Raw genomic sequence first — 24,815 nt, 5'->3', positions numbered from 1 at the left:
CCCAGCGAACCCACGAATGCGAAAGACGGCGGTAAAGCCCAGAAACGCGTAGGATGGTGTGCATGCTGCTCCCGCAGCTTGAATGCTCAGATGCAAGCAAACATGCCCCAGTCTCCGATAAGCGATAAGCCTACTGGCAAGCTTGGTAAGTTTGCCGAAGATTTTCCTACGAATGAAACATTTTTTTTTGTTTCGCTGACCCCAGACTCAGCAGTCCACTACAGCCACCGCCTTGCCCTCTTCTTCGTCATTTCTACGAGCCTCACGGTCGAGCACAAAAATGTCTTCAGACGAGATTGTATGGCAGGTCATCAATCAGCAATTCTGCTCGTTCAAGTTAAAGTAAGCGCTCTGTTCTCCGTCAGCAGCGCCGGGCAAAATGTTCTAACCAAAATTTCCCGGCAGACTCACCACCAAAGAACAAAACTTCTGCCGCAATGAACATAATCTAACTGGATTCTGCAACCGGCAATCATGCCCCTTGGCCAATTCGCGATATGCCACTGTCCGACCAGACCCTGAGACTGGCGCTCTATGCCTCTTCATCAAAAGCCCCGAACGTGCACACCTGCCATCGAAATGGTGGGAGAAGATCCGACTGCCGAACAACTACGAAAAGGCATTGGCATCAATCGACGAGAAACTGATTTATTGGCCGAAGTTCTACATTCACAAATGCAAGCAGAGGTTGACCAGGTTGACACAAGTGGCCATCAGAGAGAGGAGGATCGCAAAAGAGGAAGACAGACTCGGCGAGAGGCTTGTGCCGAAGCTTGCACCCAAGATTCGCCGTCGAGAAGAGACGAGGGAGAGGAAAGCAGAGAGTGCAGCCAAGGTTGAAAGAGCCATTGAAAGAGAACTGATTGAACGTTTAAGGAGTGGTGCATACGGAGACAGACCAATCAATGTGGAGGAGAATGTGTGGAAGAAGGTTCTGAGAGGCCTGGAAAGGGCCGAAAAGGGAGAAGAAGAGGATATTGAGGAGGTGGAAGAAGAAGTAGAGGGCGAAGGCGAGGTCGAGTATGTTTCCGATCTCGAAGAAAGCGAAAATGAGGAAGAGCGCGAGATGGAGGACTTCGACGACTGGTTTGGTGGTGAAAGCCCCGATGAAGACGAACTGTCCGAAGTCTCTAGCAGTGGAGAAGGCTCAGATGATAGCGAGGAGCCCAGCGAAGATGAGGATGAAGATGCCGCTGGCGCAGGAAAGAAGAGGAAACGGACAGCACCACCTCCGAAACAACCCAAGAAACGCGGCCGGGTTGAAATCGAATATGAGACGGAACTGCCACAGAAGCAAGCCGTCTACGCTTGAAATTTGGAATGTCTGGAACGATATTCATGATGATGACTTCCGCACAGCCTGGAGTGACATTTACTGTTCATCAAGTTCTGTGTTTATGGCCAGGGGTCCAGGAGAATATAGTTTGCAAGAACGAAAATGCATTTCTGCCTGGAAGTCAGACCAGGTCACCGAAACCGTCCCTTGCCTGTCAGCTGAAAATTTGCCTTCTTTGGCGGTGCTGTCAGAAGCCTTTCTGCAATTCAAGCCTTCCGGCAGATGCCCTTGACGTATCGAAAGACCTGTGGCAGTTTGTATCAGCGCCTTTGATTTTCCAACACAAAATGCGGCGCTACATACCTCATGACCCTTGAAGTCACCGATGGTCGTGATCCTTCTTTCGTCCCATCCGCCCATCCCGATCACAACCTTGTCCACTTTGCCCTTGAGCCGGCACCCACCCATAAACACGGGCCAGATCCAGTCGACCAACCAAGCATAGGACATGGTCATACTATCTGTATCGTTTTCGACATGCTCGAAAAAGAGGAATTCCCCGCCCGGCTTGAGAAGAGCCTGCACTACTGCTACTGTGGCGGCTAGTTGATCCTGGGGCGCAGAACACAATGACTTGACAGCGACGATGCTGTCAAAAACGCCTTCCTCAGGTAGGCTTGTTGCCGTGCCGGGGATGAGACCTGCTTTCTTCAACGCTGGCAGGAGACTACCCGGTTGGGCCCCTGCTTCGAGGGGGATGAATTTGCCCAAAAGTTTCTTCTCGGCCATCTCGATCAGCCTGGGATGAAGGAAGGCATTCGGCTCTGCTCCGTACAAGGTCTCGATCTGGTTCTTCTTGTAGTGGAACATCTGGTCACCTGCTCCAGGACCGAGTTCCAGCACCGTGCCATGTGCTCGTGAGAGGAGTTCCTCGATATGGTCGATCTGGATTTCCGAAGCGGCCATCTTGGGTCCGATGACCCGCCAGAAGTTCTCGAACCATTTTGACCGGAAAGACGACGGGGAAGTGATGAGCAACAATGGATGAAAGAGCAATGTGATGGGTAGGTACCCCACTGAGATGCTGAGCAGGAAGAGAGGTTCGATATACGCCTGTAGCCGGACGAGTAGAGGGACGCCCATAGTGGGCATTGTTCTAATGTTAGGGAAAAGCTGGCATCAAAACTCCATGAGGTCGTCTGGAACGGAGAGAAAGCGAAGCTAAACTAGAAGTCGACCTACCTTTTTATACCACACGAGCTGGGAGTCACACGGGCCGCTTAAGGAAGAAGGGTTGCCAGGCAAGTGGGAGAGGAATACGAGGCTCTGTCGGCGTAGAGTGGAGGGGAGGAGGCGAGGAGGGTCGAGGGGTAATGATGCAGGTACGGGAAACTCCGCTGTCGGCGTGCCAATTGGCGGGATGTGAAGTGATATTTTTTGTGTACGCATTGAGAAGAAGGTCGGTTGACTCATTTTCATTCTTCAACGCAGGCAAATCGACAATTATATTCGCTTTGCTTCGTGTCCAAATTGCAAATATGTCCTCTTTCATCACCACGATTCAGTCGAAACTCGGCTACTCGTCTAAGAAGGCCCTCCTTCTGGGTGCTGGCTTCGTTACCAGGCCCACGGTCCAGATCCTCGCAGATGCCGGCGTTGAGGTCACAGTTGGTCAGTCTCATTGACTGACAGTATCTAGGTCTATGCTGACATAGTATAGCCTGCAGGACTCTTGAAAGCGCAAAGAAGCTATGCGAGGGTATCAAGAACACCCGACCGATTTCACTCGACGTAACCAAAGATGCAGACCTGGACGCTGCTGTCGAGAACTCCGAGTGAGTTGCAAGAGCTCTACCATGATGCAGGCTTTGAATACTAATACTGGAGTAGTCTGGTGATTTCCTTGATTCCCTACACCTTCCACGCCACGGTCATCAAATCTGCAATCCGCAAGAAGAAGAATGTGGTCACCACCAGCTATGTCTCTGATGCAATGAAGGAGCTGGAACAACAAGCGATAGAGGCAGGTATCACAGTGATGAATGAAATCGGCCTGGACCCTGGTATCGACCATCTCTACGCTGTCAAGACAATTGAAGAAGTCCACAAGGCCGGCGGCAAGATCACGTCGTTTTTGTCATACTGCGGTGGCCTGCGTACGTATCCTCCAGCTCGAAAGACTGTGCCATTCAAGCATGTGTCTCTTGCGTTTCTCCTGTCTATACCGGTATAGATTTCTGACATTTTGCTTTACAGCCGCTCCCGAAGCAAGCGACAACCCCCTCGGCTACAAGTTTTCCTGGTCAAGCCGAGGTGTCCTCCTTGCTCTCCGAAATGCCGCCAAGTTCTACGAAGGTGGTTCGGTCAAAGAAATTGCTGGTCCAGAGCTCATGGCCAGCGCGAAACCGTACTTTATCTACCCTGGTTTCGCCTTTGTGGCATATCCCAACCGAGACTCTACACCATACCGAGAACGCTATAACATCCCAGAAGCACAGACAGTTATCCGTGGTACACTGAGATACCAGGGATTCCCCGAGTTCGTCAAGGTGCTTGTCGACATCGGTTTCCTGTCCGACGAGGAGCAGTCCTACCTGAAGCCATCCGACAAGCCAATGTCCTGGGCTGAGGCGACACAGAAGATTATTGGCTCATCAAGTCAGAAGGAGTCTGACCTAACATGGGCTATTCAGTCGAAGACTAAGTTCAACGATACGGCACAAAAACAACGAATCATTTCTGGCCTCAAATGGCTTGGGCTGTTCTCTGACAAGCCCATCACGCCCCGAGGCAATCCGTTGGACACGCTATGCGCCACGCTGGAGGAGAAGATGCAGTACGAGAAGGGTGAGCGCGACATGGTCATGCTGCAGCACAAGTTTGAAATCGAGCACAAGGACGGAAGCACAGAGACCCGGACCAGCACACTCGTCGACTATGGCGAGCCTAACGGCTGGAGCTCCATGGCCAAATTGGTTGGTGTTCCTTGCGGTCTCGCATGCCTGATGGTCTTGGATGGCAGAATCAACAAGAAGGGAATTCTTGCTCCTGTTACCTGGGACTTGGCTGAGCCTCTCTTGAACGAATTGAAGGAGAAGTATGGCATCTTCTTGACCGAGAAGACCATTGAGTAAATCCACCAGACATCAGGCGGCGTTGGACGGACACCTGCGTGAATCCATGTCAGCTTAGATGGAAATGAACATGAAAATACGGGTGGGATGTCTTCTTCAAAGTAGACCAATGCATGAATGAACCTATGAACTCCAGTGTCCGCGTCATTGGAGGTTGGATCATATATGTGGCATGGGCTGAATGCTTGTCCGATCTCACTCCAGACTTCCACCTCCTCTCCTTCCAGACTACAGTCCCCTGGCCTAAGACCTCGAGCGTTGTCGATGGCCATTACCACTTCTTTCCACGGCCTCCTGTGATTTGCAAGTAGGCTAGTATCATGCACACTAGCTGGCACCGAACAAGTCTCGCGCCGCCTGCTGAATGCCTGCCAGTGTTCAGTTCTTATCAGAAGCGAGTTCAGAACCAGAGCGTGGTAAACGGACGTGTATGCTCAGAGGCCAATGGTACAAGGACCGGGACCTCCCCCTTCGAAATCGCTCGGCACAAGCGTGGGATCGAGGCTCAGCCTGAGCAGCGGTCCGGGAAAAAGATTGTATGTGATCGGGATGCGTTAAGTGCCGTTACTATGACCTCTTCCATGCCTAACATCGTCACGCGGGCAGCAAGCCAAACCCGGTCTATCCTGCAGCTTCGGACGTCGGTTGTTATATGCCATGACGCGCGCGGTTCGCGGCTTAGCTGGTCGGCATACTCGAGTCCGGCTTCGTCTGGCCGTCAACCCTCGCACCCTCCTCTCCCGACGAGCGCCCATCTACCTCGTTTCCCTTTCCCAGGTGTTGGCCTTCCTCCAGCTCGACATGCTCGTTCTTGTCGATTTGGATTCCCGTTCCTATATCCCCTTCCTCCCTTGGGTCATCTTCATCTCCATCTTTATCCGTATCCGGCTCGCTCGCGAGCCTTTTGTACTTCCTCCGGCTCTTCTTGTCCTTGCTAGCCTTCTTCCTCCGCGCCCTTTCCTCGACCTTGGCAGCCCTGCTCTCGTCCCCCTTGGCAAGGAACTCCACTTTCTCCGCGAGGATGCGCTTCGCGATCTTGAAGTTCTCGCTCCGGCTCCGTGTCGCTTGACACTTGACCACGATGCCCGTGGGGAGGTGCGTCACCTGCGCGGCGGAGTTGGTCTTGTTGATCTTCTGGCCGCCCGGGCCGGAACCCTTGACGAACGTGTGCTTCAGCTCGGAGTCGGGAAGCCAGGGTCGTGGGGGCAATTGCTCCGTCTTTTTACCCGTTGCGGCCGTCGTAGAGAAGAAGGACACCCGTGCCGAATGCGCGAATAGCGGCCGACGGCCGGCTAGAGGGAAAGGAGAGCGCTGGCCTGCTGCGCCTTGGAGTTCGGCGTGGTAGTGCTTGTGCCGGCATCGCAAGAGGGAGGACGAGGACAAGAGGTGCCGCAATGGGCGGAGATAGAGCATACTACATCACAGAGACCCGGCGAAGCAAGGGCTTTCACAGTCAAACGTCGTCGTAGGGAGGGACGGATAACCGATATGACGCTTGCAGATGCTGGGGTCCAAAGTCGTCTGGATCAATTGCAGTTGGATAAAGAATATCTTGAACTTCCGGACTTGAGGGCAGGTTTGCCGGATCACAGCCTTGTGGCATGCAAGATGGAAAGACAAGGCTGGTTGGACGAAATACAGGCGAGATGGTTTCAATCGGGGATCAAATCTTCTTTTCTCTATGTCTCCAATTATACATACCTTGGCTTTTGGTGATCGCTAAACTTCCTGCATTCCAGCTCACTTCATGTCGGCAAGCCCGAACCATGACGGGCCCCTTACTTCTCATCGTTTCCTAGCCCGCCCAACTCACATCACAACATCATATAAGCACTCAGGACTTTCTTCGCATCCGGGCTCAAGCCCTCATTCACCACTCTGCCTATCCTGCCTCCATGTCTTTGATCCGCCGCTTTCAGGTATTGTCCAACCCACTTCCTTAAATCGGTCACTTCAGCGAAAGGATCAACGGTAGGTCGTCTCACAGTATTGAGCTGCGTGAAGCCAACACCAAAGCTGCTGTCTTCCACATCGAGCTCTGCGACAACATCGGCCTCTGTTGGCGGCAGAGGCGGATCTTCCAACAGCTTCAGCAGTGCGTTACAGGTCAGCGGCCATCCCTTCGGATAGCGGTCGACAAATGCTTGGGAATCAGCCAATGTCTTTGTCAAAGATATCGCAGCAACCTTTCGATCGAGCGGCCGAGCCAGCTCTTGCGTCTTCGGCAAGATGATTCCAGTGTACAGCTGGCGGAACACATCGTGCTGCACTCGATCAGTGGCAGCAACGAAGAAATCTGCACCCAGACCCTTGTCGTCACGAGAGGAAACGAAATGATAGAAACGGACAAATCGTAGCTGGAAGGCTTGTGATTGCCCCTTCTGCAACCGTGTGAGCATGATATTGATGATTTGGAGCCAATACTGGTCGAGTGCGGGGCCCGGGAAAGTGCTGACGACCGTTTCAAGAAGGTCGAAGCCGTAGCCCTCAAAGACCTTTGTTGAAACAAGCTTTTGAAATATTCCCAGAACAAGACCAACTTGGTTGGCGCTCATCAACTCATCAGCAGCCCGCGGAACGATCGCAGACAGTAGTCGTGCCAAACCAGGGACGTTACCACGCTGCTCCCATAGCGCAGGGCCAAGGATGGGCGCGATGAGAGGCTTGTACTGGTCCGGTAGAGGCTTCGTAGGTTCAGCCTCTAGCAAGGCTGCCAGGAGTTGGAACACATAAGGAATGAACTCTTCAACCTGATTGGAGAGAATTGCAGCGAATGGGCTGAATAGGACAGATCCGAGTGCTTCGGATTGTGCTGCTGGTGTGAAGCGGATAAGAGCTCCAATGCTCTCAAAGTGGTAATAGTAGAACTTGGGATTGCTGGGGTTTGCGGCTATGATGGTTGTGATCGTGGTGAGGTGTTGGAGAACACTTTCGGCCACTGTACTGACACCCTCTCTGAGAATAATTAATACTCTCATTATGCAGCGCATGACGAATTCGTTCTCCTGTACCTTCTCTGGTGCACGATCCTTCTCGACTAGACTGAACAAGTGTTCGAGGAGATCGCTGGCAAGTGGTGCAATACTGGCTGGGTCGATGACAGGTTTTCCTGTCTCGTCTGTCATGGCCAGCACTCTTTCCACCGCGACAGCTGCGTATGTGTAGACACAATAATTCGAGTTTCCAAGGTGATTGACCAGTAACGGCATGACTTGTTGCCATTGCTCTTTTGTGATGATGCTTCGAAAGACGTACAGATACTTGATGGCATCGACTTTGATGAGCGGCTGAGCGTCCCCGTTCTGCAAGTCGCTTGCGAGATTCGTGGAAAAGAAATCACCAATATCCACCAGACTGTTGGTCTTGGTGACTCCATGCGTTGAAGTTGTAGCTCCCTTGGATGCCAGCGCATAGAACAAACTGACTGCCGTATCTTTCGACCTCCAATTCTCCGAGGGATTGCTTGAAAAATCTTGTAAGCACTGTTGGATCAATGCCGTGGCAATCTGCGTTACAGATTGCTCGAATTGATCGCTCAATTGCCGCAGAAAATCGCCTGCCGCTCTTCGGCGGGTTTCACTGTCCGAACCCTCCAGATCTCGTCGAATGAACTCAATCGGCTCATCCTCGAACATCTCGACATCCGAATCCCTGAGCGCCACATTCGGGAGAATGACCTTCTCAACAATCTGCGTCTGGACGTTGGGGTCACTGAAACTCTGCACCTGCGCTCTGTTTCCTGCGACAGAGGTCAGGAAGTGGAGAGCCTTACTGACAAGAATATCATTCTTGGGTTCGGGTCCAGTTGTTGTAAGAAGATGCCACGAGCTCTCCACAAAGCCTGTTACATGTCTGCCAAAGTCCTCATAGTATTTGCCCATGTACAATGTCAATGCTTCGAAGATGTTGGCCTTAGTGTTTTCAAGAGGGCCGGGCTCAGATTCGTCGTCTGTCTGCAGCAGCTCGTTGTTGTACGTCAGATATTTCAGAAGTAGTGCGCTAATACCCTGCAGATTGTCCTCGAACACCGGAGGCATATCCTGGCATGACAGATCGTAGAACAGCAGTAGGACCAGGTCGAGCTCTGCAAATGCGTTCTGCAAAGCTTGCTTGTCATTGCTATGACTGTCAATGTAAGCATCCAAGCTCTGCCACAAAGAAAGAAATGGTTGAGAGAGCTTTCCGAGAACGTGATTGATCTCGGTGAACAGCTCGTCCGACTCGTACAGTGGTCGCCATCTCGCAAAGATCGAATGAGCAACTTGTAGCACTCCAGCATTGACCACAGGGTTGTCGGGCTTCAACCGCGATACGAGGTCATCAACGAGAGTGTCCCAGCGCTCCCAGAAGTCACTGTCCGCTATTACGCTGATGGCTTCCCCAAGTTGTGTTTGTATTCCTCTGGGCACCGATATCATAAGCCCCACAATCTCGGTTTTGATTGAAGTGACATCCTGCTGAGGGAGTTTGTAATTGCCCTCGACGTCGGTCCAATTCCTCTTTATGAAGTTCTTGAAAAAGAGAGCACTGGCGAGTCGGGTGTTGTATTGGAAGTCACTTGAGGCCGTGATCTGGAGGAGGGAAAGGGCAAAGCCAGGCTTTTTCTCTTCAGCGCGGATCTTGAGCTCGGCTACATTTTGTTAGATCGACTGCGGCACAAAAACAAGGGCTCCTACTTGCCTTCTTTATTTTGTCGGGGATCAAGGCTGGCATCCAGCAATTGTGCCAGAGGCGCTAGATTAGCCATAATGGCAGCAATCCTCAATTCTGCGTCCGCGTGGCGATGTGTTCAGTGCATGCGCATAATTGATAATTTCGGGTGAGTCTCTCGTCAATCATATATTGGTGGATTCGTAGAATGGACAAGAAACAGAGTGGCCCTCTGGTGTTCTGGGTTCTCTAATGCTTTCCTCCGCTCTGTCTGCACAATCAGTTAGACACCGAGCAGTCGCGGCTCCAAGACAAGGTCAATAACTCTATACGGTGAATTGTTTACCTGTTTCTTTGGCTGGCGAAGCCTGGGGCAGAATAATTTCCATGACCTTCACCGCCTTGCACGATACGGGGTAATGTTCCGCCATCTTAGACTTCATGCGTATTGTGCTCCGCCGTTGCCTGCGGCTACCAGCGGCATCCAAGCTTCGATCACGTGCCTGTCAGTGGCGGAATTGGCGATTAATTCTTTTCTCACTACCTAGCGCTTCGGGTCGACTTCGACTTGGGTCCAGATCCCAGATAACGACAGTTCCTCATCTCACTTTTCCATCCACTGGACGAGGCCATTTCTGCTAGTTTTGTCAAATCCTCTCCTCTGCATCAGATGCATGTAACCCCTAGATACCAATCTGCGCCCAAAAGTGCCAGGTCTCTCCGGACAGGGTTCACCCAGCGGCGGACATATCCTTGTGGCTCCAATCCCGCTTCCAGGGTCTACATACACTGGTACCAGGGCTCTCATGCCACAGAATCAGAAAATTCTGTTTCAGGTCCTTTGTTGTAAAAGTTTTCTGCAGTCGGCTCTTACTCATTCTGCTTCTCATTAATACCTCCGTCTTGGTAAGAGCTGCGCTATTCTTGTTCCTGCATACATCTGCCTTGTGCTTTAAATCTTTATCCACATACCAGGTTCGACGTCATACATCTTTTGCACCAAATGCCTGACCTTGCGCTCCTTCTTCATTGATGGGATCGCAACTATAATATCTGTTTAGCATCCTTGCGCACTCTAGCCCCTCCTCTTGGGACTGTCAGGGCGTCAGCCTTCCAGGACTGCCATGCTCAGTCCATGTTATGTCGCACATGCTGATTACAAGTCGCTCAGAGAGACGGTCGTATCGTATGTCGACTGAAAAGGATCCACCAAGAGAAAGGTCGGCCAATACCGGTAATGACAGGGAGGGGAGGAGGAGGTCCGTTTGGCATATGCCAGTGTTGACTCCGAAGTCCCACAGTCCAGACGATGCTTTTCAACAGGACAGACAAATCGAGAAGGTACCCCCTGATGGGCCGCCGCTTGACATGAAACCTGTGCTCGGGAAGGGCTACTCACTTAGTCATTCTCCCGAAGATGCGCGGGCTTGGCTTCTTAACTTCGGTGACTTCAAGTCAGGTACAGATGTCTCACTCAAGTTTGTCAGTCCTAGGGATGGCACACATTCGCTACTGTCGGTTCTGAATCGATGGCTTCCAGTGTGGTCAAGCCTAGCCGACAAGGCAAGAAAAGAAAACAAGAACTCGCGGTCGGCATCCCTCAAAGAGTCAAAGAACCTGGATTGGCTGCTTCGGTATATCTATGATTATCTCAATCTCGGCCACAGCTCCCTTGATCCGCTCGAACTAGCGCAAACTGTTGATGCTATCACTACTCTTTGCCTGAATGCTAGCAGGCACGCTGACATCAACAGCGGGATCAATGTTCTGTATGCCATTGCGTCTCATTTTGAGTTCCCAAAGTCAGGTCTCGAACAAAGCCTGGTGGTGCTGTGTGCTTCTGCCGCCAACTTGCAAGAAGCACCTGACCACTTATTCGACTGCACTAGGCTCCTCGCGACTGGTCACCTCAGCAGAGAAGTCATCAGCACTCTCTACGCTTTTGTCCGAGTACCCACGCGAGAAAACAACAGTAAGAATCTATCACACGCCAGGGGAGCATCACGACTCCTCCGAAATTTACTCGATGAACCATCAGAAAGCGGTCATTTTGCCATCAACCCACAGGAATTTGTCGAGCAACTTCATTTCGCAGCCAGCCAAGGTATCTTTCGTTTCTGCCATGACATACTCGGCTCCTTGCATGCTGTCCTTGGCCCACACAGGCCAATAGACATAGAAGCCCTCGATTTCAGCAAAGTCATGGAAATTGTTCTTATGTGTTTGGAAATGACACCATCCGGAGGTCCCAGTGGCCAATCACCAATCATCAGCCCCAATGAGGACAAGGATCGATCATATGACAGACATTATCGAGATCGAGAAGCGATGATGAGGAGATTGTCCCATGACTTCTATTGGATTTGGGAGCAACTTTCTCCTACAAACCAAGACGCTATCAACGAATTTTTCCTCGACTATCCACGTTTCGCCGACACGGAGCAAATGCACAGGGCACTGAGGTTTGCCGAGGACAAATATTTGGGGCTAGCTGATCATGAAAAGAAATTGCAGCACATCCAAGATCTCTTTGAGCGGGCGGTGCAGGATCCACAGATTGCGCCTGCGTCTCGCATCACCGGAATACAAGTACTCGTCCAGGCCAGCAACATCTCGTCAGCCGCCTCGCAGTCTATTGATCAAGCTAATGAAGTATATACATGGATGCTTGCTAAATTGCTGGATCAAATAGGAGTCGAGCGAGATGGCCAAGTGCTTGCAGCGTTGTTGATTGCTTTGGAAGACATGGCATGCAGCCATGAGGAAGCAGCTAAAGTGCCAGCGTCAACTATGCGTATTATCGACAAAGTCAAAACCATCGTCCTGTCCGGCTCTTCAGGAAGCATCTGTACTGATGAGCTTGCCGTCATAGCCACCAGGATCCTCGCGACGATATTCTGTTACAGCATTCATCTTAACCCAAATGCTGCTGTTGAAGGGTTTGATGTATTGCAGCAGATTGCCGGTTCATCATGCAAATTCCGCTCGGCTCGGCTCGTTGCCAAACGTCTTCTCTTTCGTGTCAGAGCGGATGAAGCTGGGTTCATTTATATCAACGGCGCTAGTGAAAGTGAGTACGTCGCGAGCGCACTCTTGCGCACTCGGGATTCCGCAGACGTCTTTCATTACGAGGTTCCTGCCTCACAGCGACATTCGGCAAGCAGTACCAGTTTGTCTACAAAGTCAGACGTTCACGACCCCATGTGGTTATACCCGGACACGGAAGATGTCACGTTTCCCTTCACTGACCGCCCGTCGAGCTCTCTCAATGTCGACGTCTCTGCACACCCAGAAGTCCAAGCCGAACTTGATATGGATACCTGGCTGATGAACATCATCAGGTGTCTTCAAGCCGACACAGACTGGGAGACTTACAGCTATACCATCATACATTTCGCAGCACAGTTGAGCAATATAGCGCTATTTCTCAACTCCATGGAGGCTGTTGTCAAGCTTCGACAAGTGCTATGCGAGCAAATGGTCAACAACACCTTCCGAGAAGCGCCTCACACGACTGGACTCAAGAAGTCAGACGTCGCGTTGTGCCTCTTCAATATCCTGAACCCCTTGATTGCATACGCCACTATGAAACATGAAGCTGTACAAAAGGGTTTCGGAGACGACCTTGTCCGGGCCTTTCTCTCTGGCATTGGCGGCGCTTGGGAAGGTACACCGCGGCCGTGCATTCATGCCTTGTCGATCTGCAGTCTCGAAATTCCATCGTCTGTAGCGTCGCTGTACCCTACCATCATCGACAAAATGTCGAAGAACATGACGCAGGCTCATCTTACCGCGCATATCCTGGAGTTCCTGATCCATATGGCACTGTTACCTGAAATGCATTCAAATCTCAATACAGATGAGATCCAAATAATTTTCGGCATTTGCATTCAATTTCTGGAGAAGACACGTGAACAACACTCGTCGTCCATCACGTCCCCTACGGGCAGGCTGAATCTGACGGCGAGGCACAGTGGGATGAACTTCCGTCGGCCGCCATACCGAGCGTCGATGTTGACGGATATTGGTCTGCCTCAATATGCTGCTGCGCTTGCCTATCATGTCATCATTTTCTGGTTCCTCTCACTGCGACTCGAGATCAGAGCCAAATATGTCTCGTGGATTGTGGCAAGACTGATCTGGAAGAACTCTCAGGGTCAAGAAACCATTGACGAGCAAAGCCAGGTTTTGATTGACATGATGCAGAGAACTGCTTTCTCTGATCTGGGAGAGACTGCACCGCAAGCAGATTTCGCGGGTCCCGAAGACGGTCCGGTATCTTCTGCATCTTGGATCGTAGGTTTGAGTGTGATCAGCGCCCAAACCGCCGGGCACACTGGAAAGACGCAGATCATCAAGCGTCAGGCTTCAGGTACAACATATGCACGATATCAGCAATTGACGAGTCGGGTGCCATCTCACCATGCGCCCAGCCGGACAGAGATTCGACATCATGAGGCAACGACTGAAATGTTACCCTCGCATATTATCCTACAAATGGTTGCCAGTGCCGCAACCACCAACATCGCTGATCAGCCAATACTGTTACCCGAGGAAGACTTTGTCCGGAGGGGCCTCGAGTCCTTTGATCGCATTCCGACAGTCTCTAGCCACAAGATTGGCATCCTTTTTGTCGGAGAAGGCCAATCTACTGAATCTGAGTACCTTGCGAACACGAGTGGCTCTCGAGACTATGGAAGATTACTCAATGACCTTGGTTACGTTGTTTCACTGCGGCCACCTCTGCATTATAATCCTCAAGGTCTGGAATACCCTCGCGACGGAGAAAGCACGATAGCTTGGCGGAATCGTGTGGACGAGATAGTCTACCATGTGCCAACTATGATGCCGACAGACCTGGAGGAGGACCCTTACTGTGTCGCCAAAAAGGCACACGTTGGGAACTGTCATGTGAACATCATCTTCAATCGGTCCGGAATCCCGTGGAGCTTCGACAACTTCAAGTCTCAATTGAACTATGTCAATATTGTTGTTAGACCTGCTTGTCGAGCAAGACAAACACCAGATCCAGATTTTATGCCTGGGTTCTACTTGGTTCGGGTGATCACCAGAGACGACCTCCCAAATATATCACCAGCAGCGGACCCGAAAATCATCTCAGCGGCCCAACTAGCTGGATTTGTGCGAGGTGTGGCGTTGAATGCAAGTTATTTCTGTCAGTGCTGGAATACAAAAGACCTCGATTCGGAATTCCCCAGTGGTTGGCGGGCTAGATTACAACAGATCAAGAGGTTGAGAGAAAGAGTGATGAACAAGTCCGCCGAAAAACAGGCGGTAGCAGCTTCTTCGGGTACTATTACCAGCGTTGTTCCAGGGACTTCGGGTGGAAGAAGGACGCCCGTGCCTCGAGAAGAAGCAGGTGGTCCTCGCCGAGACGGGGCATTGGCTTCTCAGCTGGATTTCAGTTCATGGACGGTTCAAATGGATGGGGGCCCCAAGTTCGGGCCATGAAGGACATGACTTGTTACGGATGACAGAACATGGATAGCACGGTGTTGGGGACTTGGAATTGGACTGGAAAAGCTCTGCTCTATGGGAAGGCATTTTGAATTGACTTGCGTATGTATAAGCAAAAGTTGAACAATAAGAATCATGGACGCCCCAAGGCAACCAGTATTTCATTTTACAGGTGCTGCCCTTGGGGAGCCAAGGGAGCAAGTGGTATGGAGTTACAGATGGGTATGGCCCTGGCTGGTGGCCGTTTATTGCCCCTCGTGGTGCTCTCCCTGTTCACTGTAACTTAGTGGCATGTGGCTGCGCCCGCTTTGACGACGTCACTCTAGTTCTCGTGTTCCAGGCATCAGCATCAGGAATTCCTCTCACAATGAACATATGTATAACATCAGAGAACATCCCTTTCTCAAGATTACGCCGCACTTACAGTCCCGCATCGCTAAGTACGACAATGTAAACCATCCTCAATCCCATCCACCAAAAACGACAGCCATGACTTCTGGACCATCCTCAAAACCCGCCCCTCCCTCTCCCTCTGCATCCTTCTACGATGTCTCGGACGACGAAGAAGGGGAATACAATACTATAGCACATACTTCCCACTCAAAGGGTGTCAAACTACTGTTTTCCAAGAGCAAGGTCTATGTCCATCCTACACCCTCGGCAAAAGACAATATACCCGGCTTCATTGCCCTTGTCCAGCAGAAATCCTCCCCTCTCTCCTCCGACGAAAGACCAACTTCGGCCGACTCGAGCAAGAAAAGAGCCAATGCCTCATCATATCTCCTTGCTTGGGTCCCAGAATCCGCCCTTTCGCAGGACGACCTGAGCACCTATGTCAAGGTGGACATGGAAGATGGCGAGTCCCCTCCGCGACAATCATACTTGGTCCCCCCTCTCCCTCTTGCAACCACATTCGACGAATCTCCTGTTGGGCCCTACGCATTCTCTCTACCACTTTCCAGTATCTACTCAATTCACGTCCGACCACCTAGTCTGGGTTGGTGGTACGGCAGCATAGTCATCAACACTCGTGCAGGGTCAAGCTTACCTGCCCTGTTCTTCCACGACTCGGAATGTGAGAGCACGATTTTGCAAAAGAAGAAGAGAGCTCGTGAATCTTTCGACCCTTTCGGTGAGACTGGTGATCTGTTTTGGGGTGGAGATGAGATCTTGCGGTGGTTGAAGAGATACGTGGCGGTCGAACGGAGCACAGCAGAGCCCTCGATCTACTTGATAGATCCATCGGAAGAAGATCGTCTCGGGTTCGGGCAAGGCCGCAAGTCCGTTGAAAACCAAGACAAGAGAAAGAGTATGTCAGAACAGAAGAAGCCAGAACAAAAGAAACAACCATCTGGACCAGGAATGGATCCCCTTACAAAAGCACTGAAAGAAACCAGGTGGAAAATCCTGGAGCAGTTGTCCAAAGTCACGACCTTTACCCGTCGTACCGCAGAAGATCTTGCTAATAACAAGAATCTGCCACCTCAACTTCGACGACTGCTCCAAAATCCGGAAGTACAAACGCTTCAGGATGAGTTCGACAGTGCGAAGCTTTACCTCGCTAAATGGGCAGCGAGCATTGCCGAGCAGAGCGACAGGGAGAAACGACAACGGATCTGGACTGCCAGAGACGTTCTCGAGTCTGAAGAGACGAGCGTTGGCGATTTCGAAATCCTAGAAATGGAAGCGGGCCGCATGACTCTGTCCGACAGCAAACGCCGGCCCGTGGACATGAAGGAGTGGGCGTCGTTCTTCGACTCCAAAGGCAAACTCCAAGTGACAGTCGACGAGGTCAAGGAACGTATCTTTCACGGCGGTCTAGACCCCGAAGACGGTGTACGCAAAGAAGCTTGGCCGTTCCTCCTCGGCGTGTACGACTGGGACAGCACCGAAGACGAACGACACGCGCACGCGAATAGTAAGCGGGACGAGTACATCCAGCTTAAAGGCGCATGGTGGGACCGCATGATCGACGGCGGAGCCACGCCCGAGCAGGAGGAATGGTGGAAAGAGCAGAAGAACCGGATCGGTAAGCCCACCCTTGGCCCTGCATTATTTGATTGAGTATTCCTAACGCAGTCCCCACTGACCTTGCAACCCGCCATGTAGAGAAAGACGTACATCGTACCGACCGCCACATCCCGCTATTCGCGGGCGAAGACATCCCTCATCCAGATCCGACCTCGCCCTTCTACAACCCCAACGGACCCGGCACGAATGTGCACATGGAGCAGCTCAAGGATATGCTGCTCACGTATCTCGAGTACGATACTCCTCCTTCCAATGGCCCCATCCCCGCAGCGCAACCATCTTCTTCGTCAACTGCCGCACCAACGTTGAGGCGCGTCTATCAAACCCAGAATCCCCATCCGCAAAACCTAGGCTATGTCCAAGGCATGTCGGATCTCCTCTCGCCCCTGTACGCTGTATTCCAGGACGACGCGCTCGCATTCTGGGCGTTTGTCGCTTTCATGCGCCGCATGTCGCGCAATTTTGTCCGCTCCCAATCCGGCATGCGGTCGCAACTCAACACGCTCGACCAATTGGTCCAAATCCTTGACCCAAAATTATATCTCCACCTCCAGAGTGCAGACAGCACGAACTTTTTCTTCTTCTTCCGCATGCTGTTGGTCTGGTATAAACGCGAGTTCGACTGGACCGATGTCCTGAGACTGTGGGAGTCCCTGTGGACTGATTACTATAGTTCTCAGTTTCATCTGTTCATCGCGATGGCGATACTCGAGAAGCATCGCGACGTTATTATGGACCATCTGCGACACTTCGACGAGGTGCTAAAGTATATAAATGAGTTGAGTGGGACGATTGAGTTGCAGGAGACGCTCGTCAGGGCGGAGGCGCTGTTCAAGAGGTTCGAAAAGACGGTGGAGGCGGTGGATCGGAGGAATGCCTTTCCCGCGCCAAATGCGTGTGAGTCGCAAGGGGAGGTCAGGCAGAGAAAGCAAGGCGAGGATGACAAGGGCAAGCAGAACATACAACACGGTGCTAAGGCAACGGGCACGAGTGCGGGATCGTCGAGAAGTCCGGCGAGTCAGGCGCAGGTGCAAAGACCGGTCTCACAGGGGCGACAGCCGCAAAAAGGTGGGAAGGAAACTGACAAGGACAGCGAGAGGGAGAAGGTCATCACGCCGGAACTCCGGTTGCTGTTAAGCAAGAAGATCATCACGCTTGAAGGAGAGGATGGAAGTGGGACTGATGCGTCGAGGACGAGGGCGAGCGGATTGAAAGACTAGACAGAACGTCTGGCCGTTACGATTGCTACTTGTTCGGTGTCTGGCGAGACAATCGTTGGGAAGGATCCATTTACGAAAAGCTCGCAGGATGGCTGTTTGGGCAGTAATGACAAAATGCCAGCACCAGTATACGACTTCAGACAAGCAGGACCTGAGAAGCGAATCTAGCCTAGTCATCTGCTCGCAATTTATGGTATCACGTCCATTGATGCATTTTCAAGCTCATACTGCTACCTACCTTACATTCTGTCTTTTTGGTGTTTGGCATACTTCCTGCCCACATAGGCCTTCGAGAATACAAGTTGACAGGCTCCAGCTTTTGCTGCACGAATAGGCATGTCCACCTAAAAGTGTGACATCTTGGACCTTTCTGACCAGATCCCTTTACCTAGTCTGTCTCATACTCATCTTCATTGTTCAACGAACAGCAATGCAAAGCATGAAGCTACTCACGCAGCTTCGGCTGACTGCGAATCCAGTCCAGGCCCCTCAATCTTGAATCTCTGCTTAATCGTGGCAATCTTGCGTTCCAGCACTGCTCTATCCACTTCAACGTTCTGAGGAAGGTAAACGTTGCCCAAGTAATTGTCGTATTGCTCAAACGGACACTCTTTGGCTTCGCCGCCATCATCTCCATTGTTGCGCTCAACGTACGGACAAATGTGACCCCACAGCAACGACGCTACTTTGCGACCGGAAGAATGTTTCAGCAACTGATGCGATCGGTTGCCCTGATTGAGAGGACAGTCGCCACCGTGCACGTCAAAATCTTCCTTATGTTTCAGCCAGCCCGTGGTATCGATCCAAAACGTCGACTTGTCGCCGTCACCTTGGAGGATGCCCACTACACGCTGAAGAGCGTCGTTGATAACTCGATCCATGCGAGTCTTCTTGGTGATGAAGCGTCGTGCTGCAGTGAACGGAGAGATGACGAAGATAGGTAACGTCGATGGCGCCGAATTGTGGATGTACGTGTCATCGTGTTCGAAACCAATTCGTACGTTTGACGTTAGGGCGGTCGAGTCGAACGGGTAGGCGGTTCGTCTGATCGTCTGGATGAGTTTGACGTAGGCCGTGACGAAGTCGTTGATGAACTGTTCGCGGGCGTGGTCGTTCCGGTTCTTCTTCTCCGAGAAGAATGTCATAAAGTCGGTCAAGCCGAGCTGGAGAACGAGGACGGAAGGAGTGTAGGATTTGAAAGACCATGGACGAAGAAAATGGTCTGTGCCTGGCGGTCCGGATCGGAAGAAGAGGTCTTGGATGGTGATCGCTGGCTCGTTAGAGGCTAGCAGGCTCAGGTCCATCGTCGGTATGGTGACAGTGTCCACGGCGCGAGAGGCACGTAGTTGGTTGTACCAAACACCGACTCTGCACTCAAGTGTTGGTCCTGTCTCGTCTTTCGAGATGGGGCAGACTACTGTTTCGGAAGTGAGTATCTCAACGACTCTTCTCTTCTCAGCTGGTCCGGTCTTGTCTCTTTTGATGTCGGATTTGGCATGCTCGTCAATGACTGCTGGGTCCAGGATGACTCCTCCTGTGGTCTTGTAGGTAGGGCTGGATGGTTCGTCGTCGTGCGATAATTCACCATCCTCTACCGTCGGCTTGTCAACCCAAATGCCATCGAATTCGAGGACGCCTTCGGTAGAATTAGGGCCGCCCATGTGTGTCACTCTGAGCTTGTATTTCTTCCTAGGATCAAGATCATCCGCGACCTGGCCGATGCCCCTAGCACTGACAGCGGTCATGATTTTCTCGCCATTGAGCTCGAACATCAAGCTGACCTGGTCAGAGAGCTTCCCTTGGTTTCCGGCAGCCCGTAGGTTCGAGTGGCGGGGCTCTTGATTTTCAACACTCTCTGTGGCTATTTTGGGGACAGGCTTTGCATTGTTGAGGGAGAAAAACATCGAGGTAGTACCGGTGACGGTCAGCTCCAAGTATGAGCCTAAAATGTGTGTCAATTCATGGTCAGGACAAAGTCAAGGAACTGACCTGGAAAGGCAGCATCTCGTCTTAATTGGTTGGCCGTTGATGTCCACCGTCCGATAAACTGCATTCATGTCAATTCCATTCTCAACCATAGAAGAAGCACTTCCTACACGGATATGAGGATGACTGGAAGGGATGAGGATGTGAGACTGTTCCATGCTTTTGTGCATAAGAATCTTATAGAAGCGCCATGAATCGAGAACAGGAATTTGGACGGAGGGAAGAAGCCACCTCGTAGAAACAACAATGCACATGAGCAAGACGAAAAGACCCGTGAATACGGTAGAAACAAGAAGGAAGAGCCCTTGGGAAAGCCTCATCTTGAAGGCTTGGAACATGTCGAAGGTTGTGGTTAGTAGACTTGATCAAGATGACTGGTCTGGGAGGAGTTATCCTGGTGCAGTTGGTCAGGGAAAAGGTACCTATGGTAGGTAGTGAATGTGTTCTGAAGCTGGTCGAAGTGTGGCAGTATTGAGGCAGGTCCTCGTGATCTCGCCGTTCCCGCCTTCCATACCAGGTGACTCAATCATTCACTCGCCAGCCGCGTCCAACCCTCTACTTGACCAATGAGAAAATAGGATAGAGTCCAAAGTCAGAAATTCAAGGTTATATGTTTGAAAAACTGAATTTCTCCTAACAATTCCCAGTGGCTATCCCGTGTGGCAGGTTCGTTCATCACCAACGAATCTGCTGCGTAAGGGTGTTCACCTGACATTGGGCAGCTTACCTTGGGCTTAGTCGTGAATCCTAGAGACGATGCCTTGACAACGCCATGACGGGGCATTCTGGATCTCAGTTCTTCGGGCTGAGGCGTGACTCAGAGGTTGTCCCTTAGCTAACATGGCCTCCAACCGAGTGTCCTATGCGGGAGGTAACCTGACGAATTCGGAAAAAAACCCTTCCTCACCTGGGGTTTTCTCTATGTCCAGCCGCCACAGTGCCTGGAGGACCAGAGTTTTTGTCATTTTGGTCAATGGTTTTTTTGGTTGGATTAAAAAATGCGCATTTCTTTTTGCCGGCAGCGAGACTCGAACTGTTTTTGTGTAAGCTGGGTGTGGGTAGCTCCCAGCGAAGGTGAATGTGAGGACCGTCGTCGTGCTAGACGAGGCTGAACTTTCAAGAGCAAGGCTGTGGCTCTGGCTTGGCGGGCGTGGAGTTCTGGAACTCGCACGTAAGAGTTTGGTCTTCAAGAGCTGCGCCGACCACCAATCTGAGACATCTGCAAGTCGAATGAGCTGCACCACCAATGCAATCGTTTGGACGACTCGATATCGACCTTCTGCTGAGTAAACAATGGTAAGAGGGCGAGGCGCAAGAGTGAAAGATGCAGTTTCTTTAAGCTCGCCCTTATCTCAGCACGTCCGACTCCGACCGTCTCGCATACCCGGCACCAGCTATTGTTGGCAGTCAAAACGTCAAATGCTGCTGTGGCTGCGGTACGATTCAAGCCATTACCGAGTAGAGACTCGAGTAGTCGTGAAGAGAAAGAGGTATGACAGCTCTTCAACTGTGGATCTTCCTGACGTAAAGACATATCTGCCGAAACTTCAATCCGCACAAGCATATCTGAAGACTCTCGATCTGCAAGATACCTTTGAGAATCTGTTTTCGCATTAGCAATCTCAGAACGCCACCGCAAACGTCATCGGGCATAACGGTCTTAAGCCGGCGAGTCCAGGTACCTGCATTTCGAAGTTGAGATTGACAGACATTCCCCAATAAGCCCATCATAGATCAAGGCCGATTTCTTTCGCTTTCGTTGCAAACTCCAAAGGGAACTCAGTGAAGCATGGATCCAACTTCAGGTACGCCTCGGTGATTGGCGAGATGGAATACATGACTTACATGAGCAGGAGTCAATTTCGTGTCGACACTTCGCCATGATACATACTCGGAGATTGACCCTCTCAAGGCAGACCTGAGTGGGAAGAACGTGCTCATCACCGGCGCCAGCAAAGGAATTGGCAGAGCGACAGCACTATCCTTCGCTAAAGCAGGAGCCTCAGGGATCGTCCTCCTCGCACGGTCCGACTTGGCTTCACTCGAGTCTGAGATTCTCGAGACCGCCAAAGCAGCAAACCGCTCCGCGCCAAAAGTCCTACGCCTGGCCGTCGACACCACGGATCGAGCTCAAGTCGAAAAAGCCGCCAAGGAAGTCGAGTCTTCGCTCGGAAGCATCGACATCTTGATCAACAATGCCGGGTATCTCGAAGAAAATCGTCCCCTCGTCGAATCAGATCCCGACGAATGGTGGTACGTGTACGAGGTCAACGTGAAAGGTGTCTATCTCGTGACGCGATCTTTCTTGCCGTTGGTGCTGAAAAGCAAGGACAAAACCGTCATTGTGACCTCGAGTATCGGCGCTGTCACCACGAGGGCAGGATTTTCGGCGTATCAGAGCACCAAGACCACTGTCCTTCGGCTTAATGACTTCCTCATGGCCGAGTATGGCAGTCAGGGACTGCTAGCCTACGGCATCCATCCTGGAGGTGTCATGACCAAGCTTGCGCAGAACATGCCCAAGGAGCTGCATGGAGTCTTGACGGACAAGCCTGAGCTGGCAGGAGACTCATTGGTGTGGTTGACTAAAGAGCGCAGAGAATGGTAAGGATGCCCCTTAAGCTTGCTGCGTTCAAGGGTTGTGATTTCTAATGAAGCCAGGCTCGCGGACCGGTATATCAGCGTCAATTGGGATGTCGGCGAGCTTTTGGCGAAGAAAGAGGAGATCCTCCAAAAGGACTTGCTCAAGATCAGGCTGCGTGTAGGAGTGTAGGAGTGTAGGAGAGAATACCTAGAAGCCACCCAGGGAGCTATGACCATAATACTGTACGTACTCTTGGCCTAGTGAGCCCATGATGGCCCCTCAGGTGGCCCCCATCTTCGGGCCGCATGAGCCTGGCGCTCACTGTCTCGGTGTCTCGCTGTCAATCTCGTAGCGTCGTGTCTCCCCACAGCCGCCATCCTTTCAAAATTGCTGCCAACTCCACACTTGCATATCGGACATGTGCTCGAGGCAGATCCTGTGCATCGAATCTCGTCTCTATGTCCGACAAGTAGTACCAAAAGGGCCCTACTACGTTAACTTCCTGCCGCTTCTTGTGGGTGGATGAGAGTCACACAATCGAAAGGACCATGTTCTTCCCCGTTGTTGCTTGACGGTTCTGGTGTGCTCGTTCTCTCATTCTCTCATGTTCCTCGATATCTCCATCTTCTCAGCCAGCTGCTCCACTGGAGCGCCTCAGCAGAAATACAAACCATGCCCTCGCACATGGTTATGACCACTCTACAAGCGACGGCTCTTTCCGCCGTGTCAAATCTTCTTGCGCAGTTTCTCAAAGCCCATCGAGAGAATGTAAGCGCTTCTTCAATTCCCCTTCTGCACGAATCATTTCACGCATCACAATAACACATACGGAGTATCACTCCAGAAATTGACATCTCTAACTTCCTCACAGCGCCCACTGACCATCTCCATACGGCCACTCCTGCACTTCGTTATTTTCACCATCATTTCCTGCCCGCCGAACATGCTATGGCAGGAATTCCTCGAAGACCGGTTCCCGGCGTACACATACAGCCCGACGTCGTCCGAAAAGGTGCTCAACCGACCTAACACTGCGCATAAGCTGCTGTTCGACCAGACCCTCTGCGCATTCGTGAATACGGTCGCCTTCGTAGCTGCCATGGCTGCTTTCAAGGGCAAGAATGTGAAAGCTGTACGAAGGGACGTTGAACGGGTATGGCCGATCTCTTGCGCTCGAGAAAGAGGAACATTACAAAGAAAGGACAGAGATGGCTAATACAAGCTTCCACAGGACACCATCCCTCTCATGATCAACGGCTGGAAGCTATGGCCGATGGTTGCCTTCCTGAACTTTGTCTTCGTCCCTGTGAATCACAGGATCATCGTCGCCAGCATCGTCGGTCTTTTCTGGGGCATATATCTAAGTTTGTTTGCGACGCTGGATTGAAAGAGCATGGACCTTTCAAAGGCTGGAACACCTGAACTTCCCTCGAGCACGAACCAGGAGGAAGCCCGGTCATAAGCCCAGCATTCCTGTAAGAGCAGGCGGTTCTGCGAGCAGCCTCTCGCGCTGATACCCATCCACATATGACGGTCATACCGTCCCGACGACACGCCGGAGCTTCCATGCTCTCGGCAAGACGAAGCATCGCCTATGCCATGCATCCTTCCGGCCGACAAGCGTTGTTCACCGCATCCTGCTGTTGAGCCCGATCCGGAGAATCTCAATGACCCTATCCCCTCGCTCTACACTTCTCTGGGCAATTTGCACAAAGCAAGCAACAAGGGCAGGGCATGTACGTAGTACACTCGCACTGCTTCCTTTCACGATGTGAAACGATAAAGTCGAGTCGACTCGAGTCGAAACGCCACCAGGACCGAAGCTTTGGAAGGGCAAAAAGGGAATGTACTCCATACGGGACCTAGACGCGAGAGAGGAGTGACCAGAAGAACGGAGCATAGCGAGACATCTAGAAAGCACCCCTAACCTGTCTCCGGTCTACGGGCTTCTGCCTCGGTGCGGGAGCGAAGCAACGAAATAAACACGATCGGCGCACAATGGAGCTGTCAGTCGAAATGCGTTTTGAAGCAACCTCATGCTAGTATCCTCACCGGTGGGCGAAGAGAAAAAGGCGCCTCTCGTCTAGCGTCGTCTATACACTGTCTACAGTCCGTTCCTTGCACGTCTGTCGGTGTCAACTACGCTGGCAACCCTAGGACCGGCGGAATTTTGTGCCAATCGGTGGTCGCTAGAATGTATATACAGAGTACATTCGGCTCGTGGTTCACAACATAGACGAAGCTGTTCATCAGGCAGAGACAAAATCTCAGTGCGACTGTACCAAACAGTGGCTTTTTGAGATCTGGGGAAATCTACAAATGAAGCTTGACTAGAACCAATGAGTTGGAAAGTTGTTATCTTCAGATTTGACCATGCTCGAAAACGCCATCGAGTTATCATTTCGCCCCCAGTAAACTCCTCAATGCCAGAAAGATTAGAAGGAACTGTGCTAGGG

General features: G+C 51.6%; 10 protein-coding genes across 12 annotated transcripts; 6 read left to right on the top strand and 4 right to left on the bottom strand.

The window, feature by feature from the left end:
* The first annotated feature begins 112 nt into the window (after positions 1-112).
* PV05_05823 (uncharacterized protein) lies at positions 113-1,506 on the top strand. Its single transcript, XM_013462377.1, has 3 exons — positions 113-145; positions 212-342; positions 406-1,506. Exons 2-3 carry the CDS (start codon positions 281-283, stop codon positions 1,310-1,312), a joined length of 969 nt encoding a protein of 322 aa, XP_013317831.1. The 5' UTR covers positions 113-145; positions 212-280; the 3' UTR covers positions 1,313-1,506.
* PV05_05822 (uncharacterized protein) lies at positions 1,345-2,549 on the bottom strand. Its single transcript, XM_013462376.1, has 2 exons — positions 1,640-2,549; positions 1,345-1,581 (listed from the first exon to the last, which is right to left on the bottom strand). The coding sequence occupies exons 1-2, from the start codon at positions 2,426-2,428 to the stop codon at positions 1,543-1,545; spliced, it is 828 nt and encodes a 275-aa protein (XP_013317830.1). The 5' UTR covers positions 2,429-2,549; the 3' UTR covers positions 1,345-1,542.
* A 197-nt stretch (positions 2,550-2,746) lies between these two features.
* Positions 2,747-4,662, top strand: PV05_05821 (saccharopine dehydrogenase [NADP(+), L-glutamate-forming]). The gene is made up of 4 exons (XM_013462375.1): positions 2,747-2,947; positions 2,997-3,111; positions 3,167-3,432; positions 3,533-4,662. Exons 1-4 carry the CDS (start codon positions 2,815-2,817, stop codon positions 4,408-4,410), a joined length of 1,392 nt encoding a protein of 463 aa, XP_013317829.1. The 5' UTR covers positions 2,747-2,814; the 3' UTR covers positions 4,411-4,662.
* PV05_05820 (uncharacterized protein) lies at positions 4,494-5,920 on the bottom strand. Its single transcript, XM_013462374.1, has one exon. The coding sequence runs from the start codon at positions 5,821-5,823 to the stop codon at positions 5,089-5,091; it is 735 nt and encodes a 244-aa protein (XP_013317828.1). The 5' UTR covers positions 5,824-5,920; the 3' UTR covers positions 4,494-5,088.
* A 147-nt stretch (positions 5,921-6,067) lies between these two features.
* Positions 6,068-9,404, bottom strand: PV05_05819 (uncharacterized protein). Its single transcript, XM_013462373.1, has 2 exons — positions 9,091-9,404; positions 6,068-9,040 (listed from the first exon to the last, which is right to left on the bottom strand). The coding sequence occupies exons 1-2, from the start codon at positions 9,155-9,157 to the stop codon at positions 6,225-6,227; spliced, it is 2,883 nt and encodes a 960-aa protein (XP_013317827.1). The 5' UTR covers positions 9,158-9,404; the 3' UTR covers positions 6,068-6,224.
* Positions 9,405-9,649: 245 nt separating this feature from the next.
* PV05_05818 lies at positions 9,650-14,734 on the top strand. 2 transcript variants are annotated; one of them, XM_013462372.1, is made up of 2 exons: positions 9,650-9,966; positions 10,232-14,734. In XM_013462372.1, the coding sequence occupies exon 2, from the start codon at positions 10,249-10,251 to the stop codon at positions 14,530-14,532; it is 4,284 nt and encodes a 1,427-aa protein (XP_013317826.1). In that variant the 5' UTR covers positions 9,650-9,966; positions 10,232-10,248; the 3' UTR covers positions 14,533-14,734. The 2 variants fall into 2 exon arrangements, with proteins under 2 accessions (XP_013317826.1, XP_013317825.1); XM_013462371.1 differs by having other exon boundaries at positions 9,650-14,734.
* A 176-nt stretch (positions 14,735-14,910) lies between these two features.
* On the top strand, positions 14,911-18,016 carry PV05_05817 (uncharacterized protein). Its single transcript, XM_013462370.1, has 2 exons — positions 14,911-16,567; positions 16,648-18,016. The coding sequence occupies exons 1-2, from the start codon at positions 14,914-14,916 to the stop codon at positions 17,787-17,789; spliced, it is 2,796 nt and encodes a 931-aa protein (XP_013317824.1). The 5' UTR covers positions 14,911-14,913; the 3' UTR covers positions 17,790-18,016.
* A 222-nt stretch (positions 18,017-18,238) lies between these two features.
* Positions 18,239-19,842, bottom strand: PV05_05816 (uncharacterized protein; the record flags this gene model as incomplete). Its single annotated transcript, XM_013462369.1, has 2 exons — positions 18,239-19,731; positions 19,779-19,842. 2 exons carry the CDS (start codon positions 19,840-19,842, stop codon positions 18,239-18,241), a joined length of 1,557 nt encoding a protein of 518 aa, XP_013317823.1.
* A 1,131-nt stretch (positions 19,843-20,973) lies between these two features.
* On the top strand, positions 20,974-22,638 carry PV05_05815. 2 transcript variants are annotated; one of them, XM_013462368.1, is made up of 4 exons: positions 20,974-21,453; positions 21,509-21,580; positions 21,629-22,379; positions 22,437-22,638. In XM_013462368.1, the coding sequence occupies exons 2-4, from the start codon at positions 21,565-21,567 to the stop codon at positions 22,546-22,548; spliced, it is 879 nt and encodes a 292-aa protein (XP_013317822.1). In that variant the 5' UTR covers positions 20,974-21,453; positions 21,509-21,564; the 3' UTR covers positions 22,549-22,638. The 2 variants fall into 2 exon arrangements, with proteins under 2 accessions (XP_013317822.1, XP_013317821.1); XM_013462367.1 differs by having other exon boundaries at positions 20,974-21,580.
* Positions 22,639-22,835: 197 nt separating this feature from the next.
* PV05_05814 (uncharacterized protein) lies at positions 22,836-24,789 on the top strand. The gene is made up of 3 exons (XM_013462366.1): positions 22,836-23,127; positions 23,231-23,512; positions 23,591-24,789. The coding sequence occupies exons 1-3, from the start codon at positions 22,882-22,884 to the stop codon at positions 23,744-23,746; spliced, it is 684 nt and encodes a 227-aa protein (XP_013317820.1). The 5' UTR covers positions 22,836-22,881; the 3' UTR covers positions 23,747-24,789.
* The last annotated feature ends 26 nt before the right edge of the window (positions 24,790-24,815 follow it).

This window comes from Exophiala xenobiotica, assembly GCF_000835505.1.
Source record: "Exophiala xenobiotica strain CBS 118157 unplaced genomic scaffold supercont1.3, whole genome shotgun sequence".
NCBI lineage: Eukaryota > Fungi > Ascomycota > Eurotiomycetes > Chaetothyriales > Herpotrichiellaceae > Exophiala > Exophiala xenobiotica.
The sequence above is the reverse complement of the archived record's forward strand: the minus strand, read 5'-3'. Positions and strand labels throughout refer to the sequence as shown.

Coding starts and splice junctions, on each gene's coding strand:
- PV05_05821 (XM_013462375.1), top strand. CDS start 2,815: ATGTCCTCTTTCATCACCACGATTCAGTCGAAACTCGGCTACTCGTCT. Junction 2,948..2,996: donor CGGCGTTGAGGTCACAGTTG/GTCAGTCTCATT, acceptor GACATAGTATAG/CCTGCAGGACTCTTGAAAGC. Junction 3,433..3,532: donor GTCATACTGCGGTGGCCTGC/GTACGTATCCTC, acceptor TTTGCTTTACAG/CCGCTCCCGAAGCAAGCGAC.
- PV05_05815 (XM_013462368.1), top strand. Junction 22,380..22,436: donor ACTAAAGAGCGCAGAGAATG/GTAAGGATGCCC, acceptor TAATGAAGCCAG/GCTCGCGGACCGGTATATCA.
- PV05_05817 (XM_013462370.1), top strand. CDS start 14,914: ATGTATAACATCAGAGAACATCCCTTTCTCAAGATTACGCCGCACTTA. Junction 16,568..16,647: donor AGAGCAGAAGAACCGGATCG/GTAAGCCCACCC, acceptor CCCGCCATGTAG/AGAAAGACGTACATCGTACC.
- PV05_05819 (XM_013462373.1), bottom strand. CDS start 9,157: ATGGCTAATCTAGCGCCTCTGGCACAATTGCTGGATGCCAGCCTTGAT. Junction 9,041..9,090: donor TCCCCGACAAAATAAAGAAG/GCAAGTAGGAGC, acceptor AACAAAATGTAG/CCGAGCTCAAGATCCGCGCT.
- PV05_05814 (XM_013462366.1), top strand. CDS start 22,882: ATGAGAGTCACACAATCGAAAGGACCATGTTCTTCCCCGTTGTTGCTT. Junction 23,128..23,230: donor TCAAAGCCCATCGAGAGAAT/GTAAGCGCTTCT, acceptor ACTTCCTCACAG/CGCCCACTGACCATCTCCAT. Junction 23,513..23,590: donor TACGAAGGGACGTTGAACGG/GTATGGCCGATC, acceptor AAGCTTCCACAG/GACACCATCCCTCTCATGAT.
- PV05_05820 (XM_013462374.1), bottom strand. CDS start 5,823: ATGCTCTATCTCCGCCCATTGCGGCACCTCTTGTCCTCGTCCTCCCTC.
- PV05_05822 (XM_013462376.1), bottom strand. CDS start 2,428: ATGCCCACTATGGGCGTCCCTCTACTCGTCCGGCTACAGGCGTATATC. Junction 1,582..1,639: donor GTGACTTCAAGGGTCATGAG/GTATGTAGCGCC, acceptor AAACTGCCACAG/GTCTTTCGATACGTCAAGGG.
- PV05_05818 (XM_013462371.1), top strand. CDS start 10,201: ATGTCGCACATGCTGATTACAAGTCGCTCAGAGAGACGGTCGTATCGT.
- PV05_05823 (XM_013462377.1), top strand. CDS start 281: ATGTCTTCAGACGAGATTGTATGGCAGGTCATCAATCAGCAATTCTGC. Junction 343..405: donor TTCTGCTCGTTCAAGTTAAA/GTAAGCGCTCTG, acceptor ATTTCCCGGCAG/ACTCACCACCAAAGAACAAA.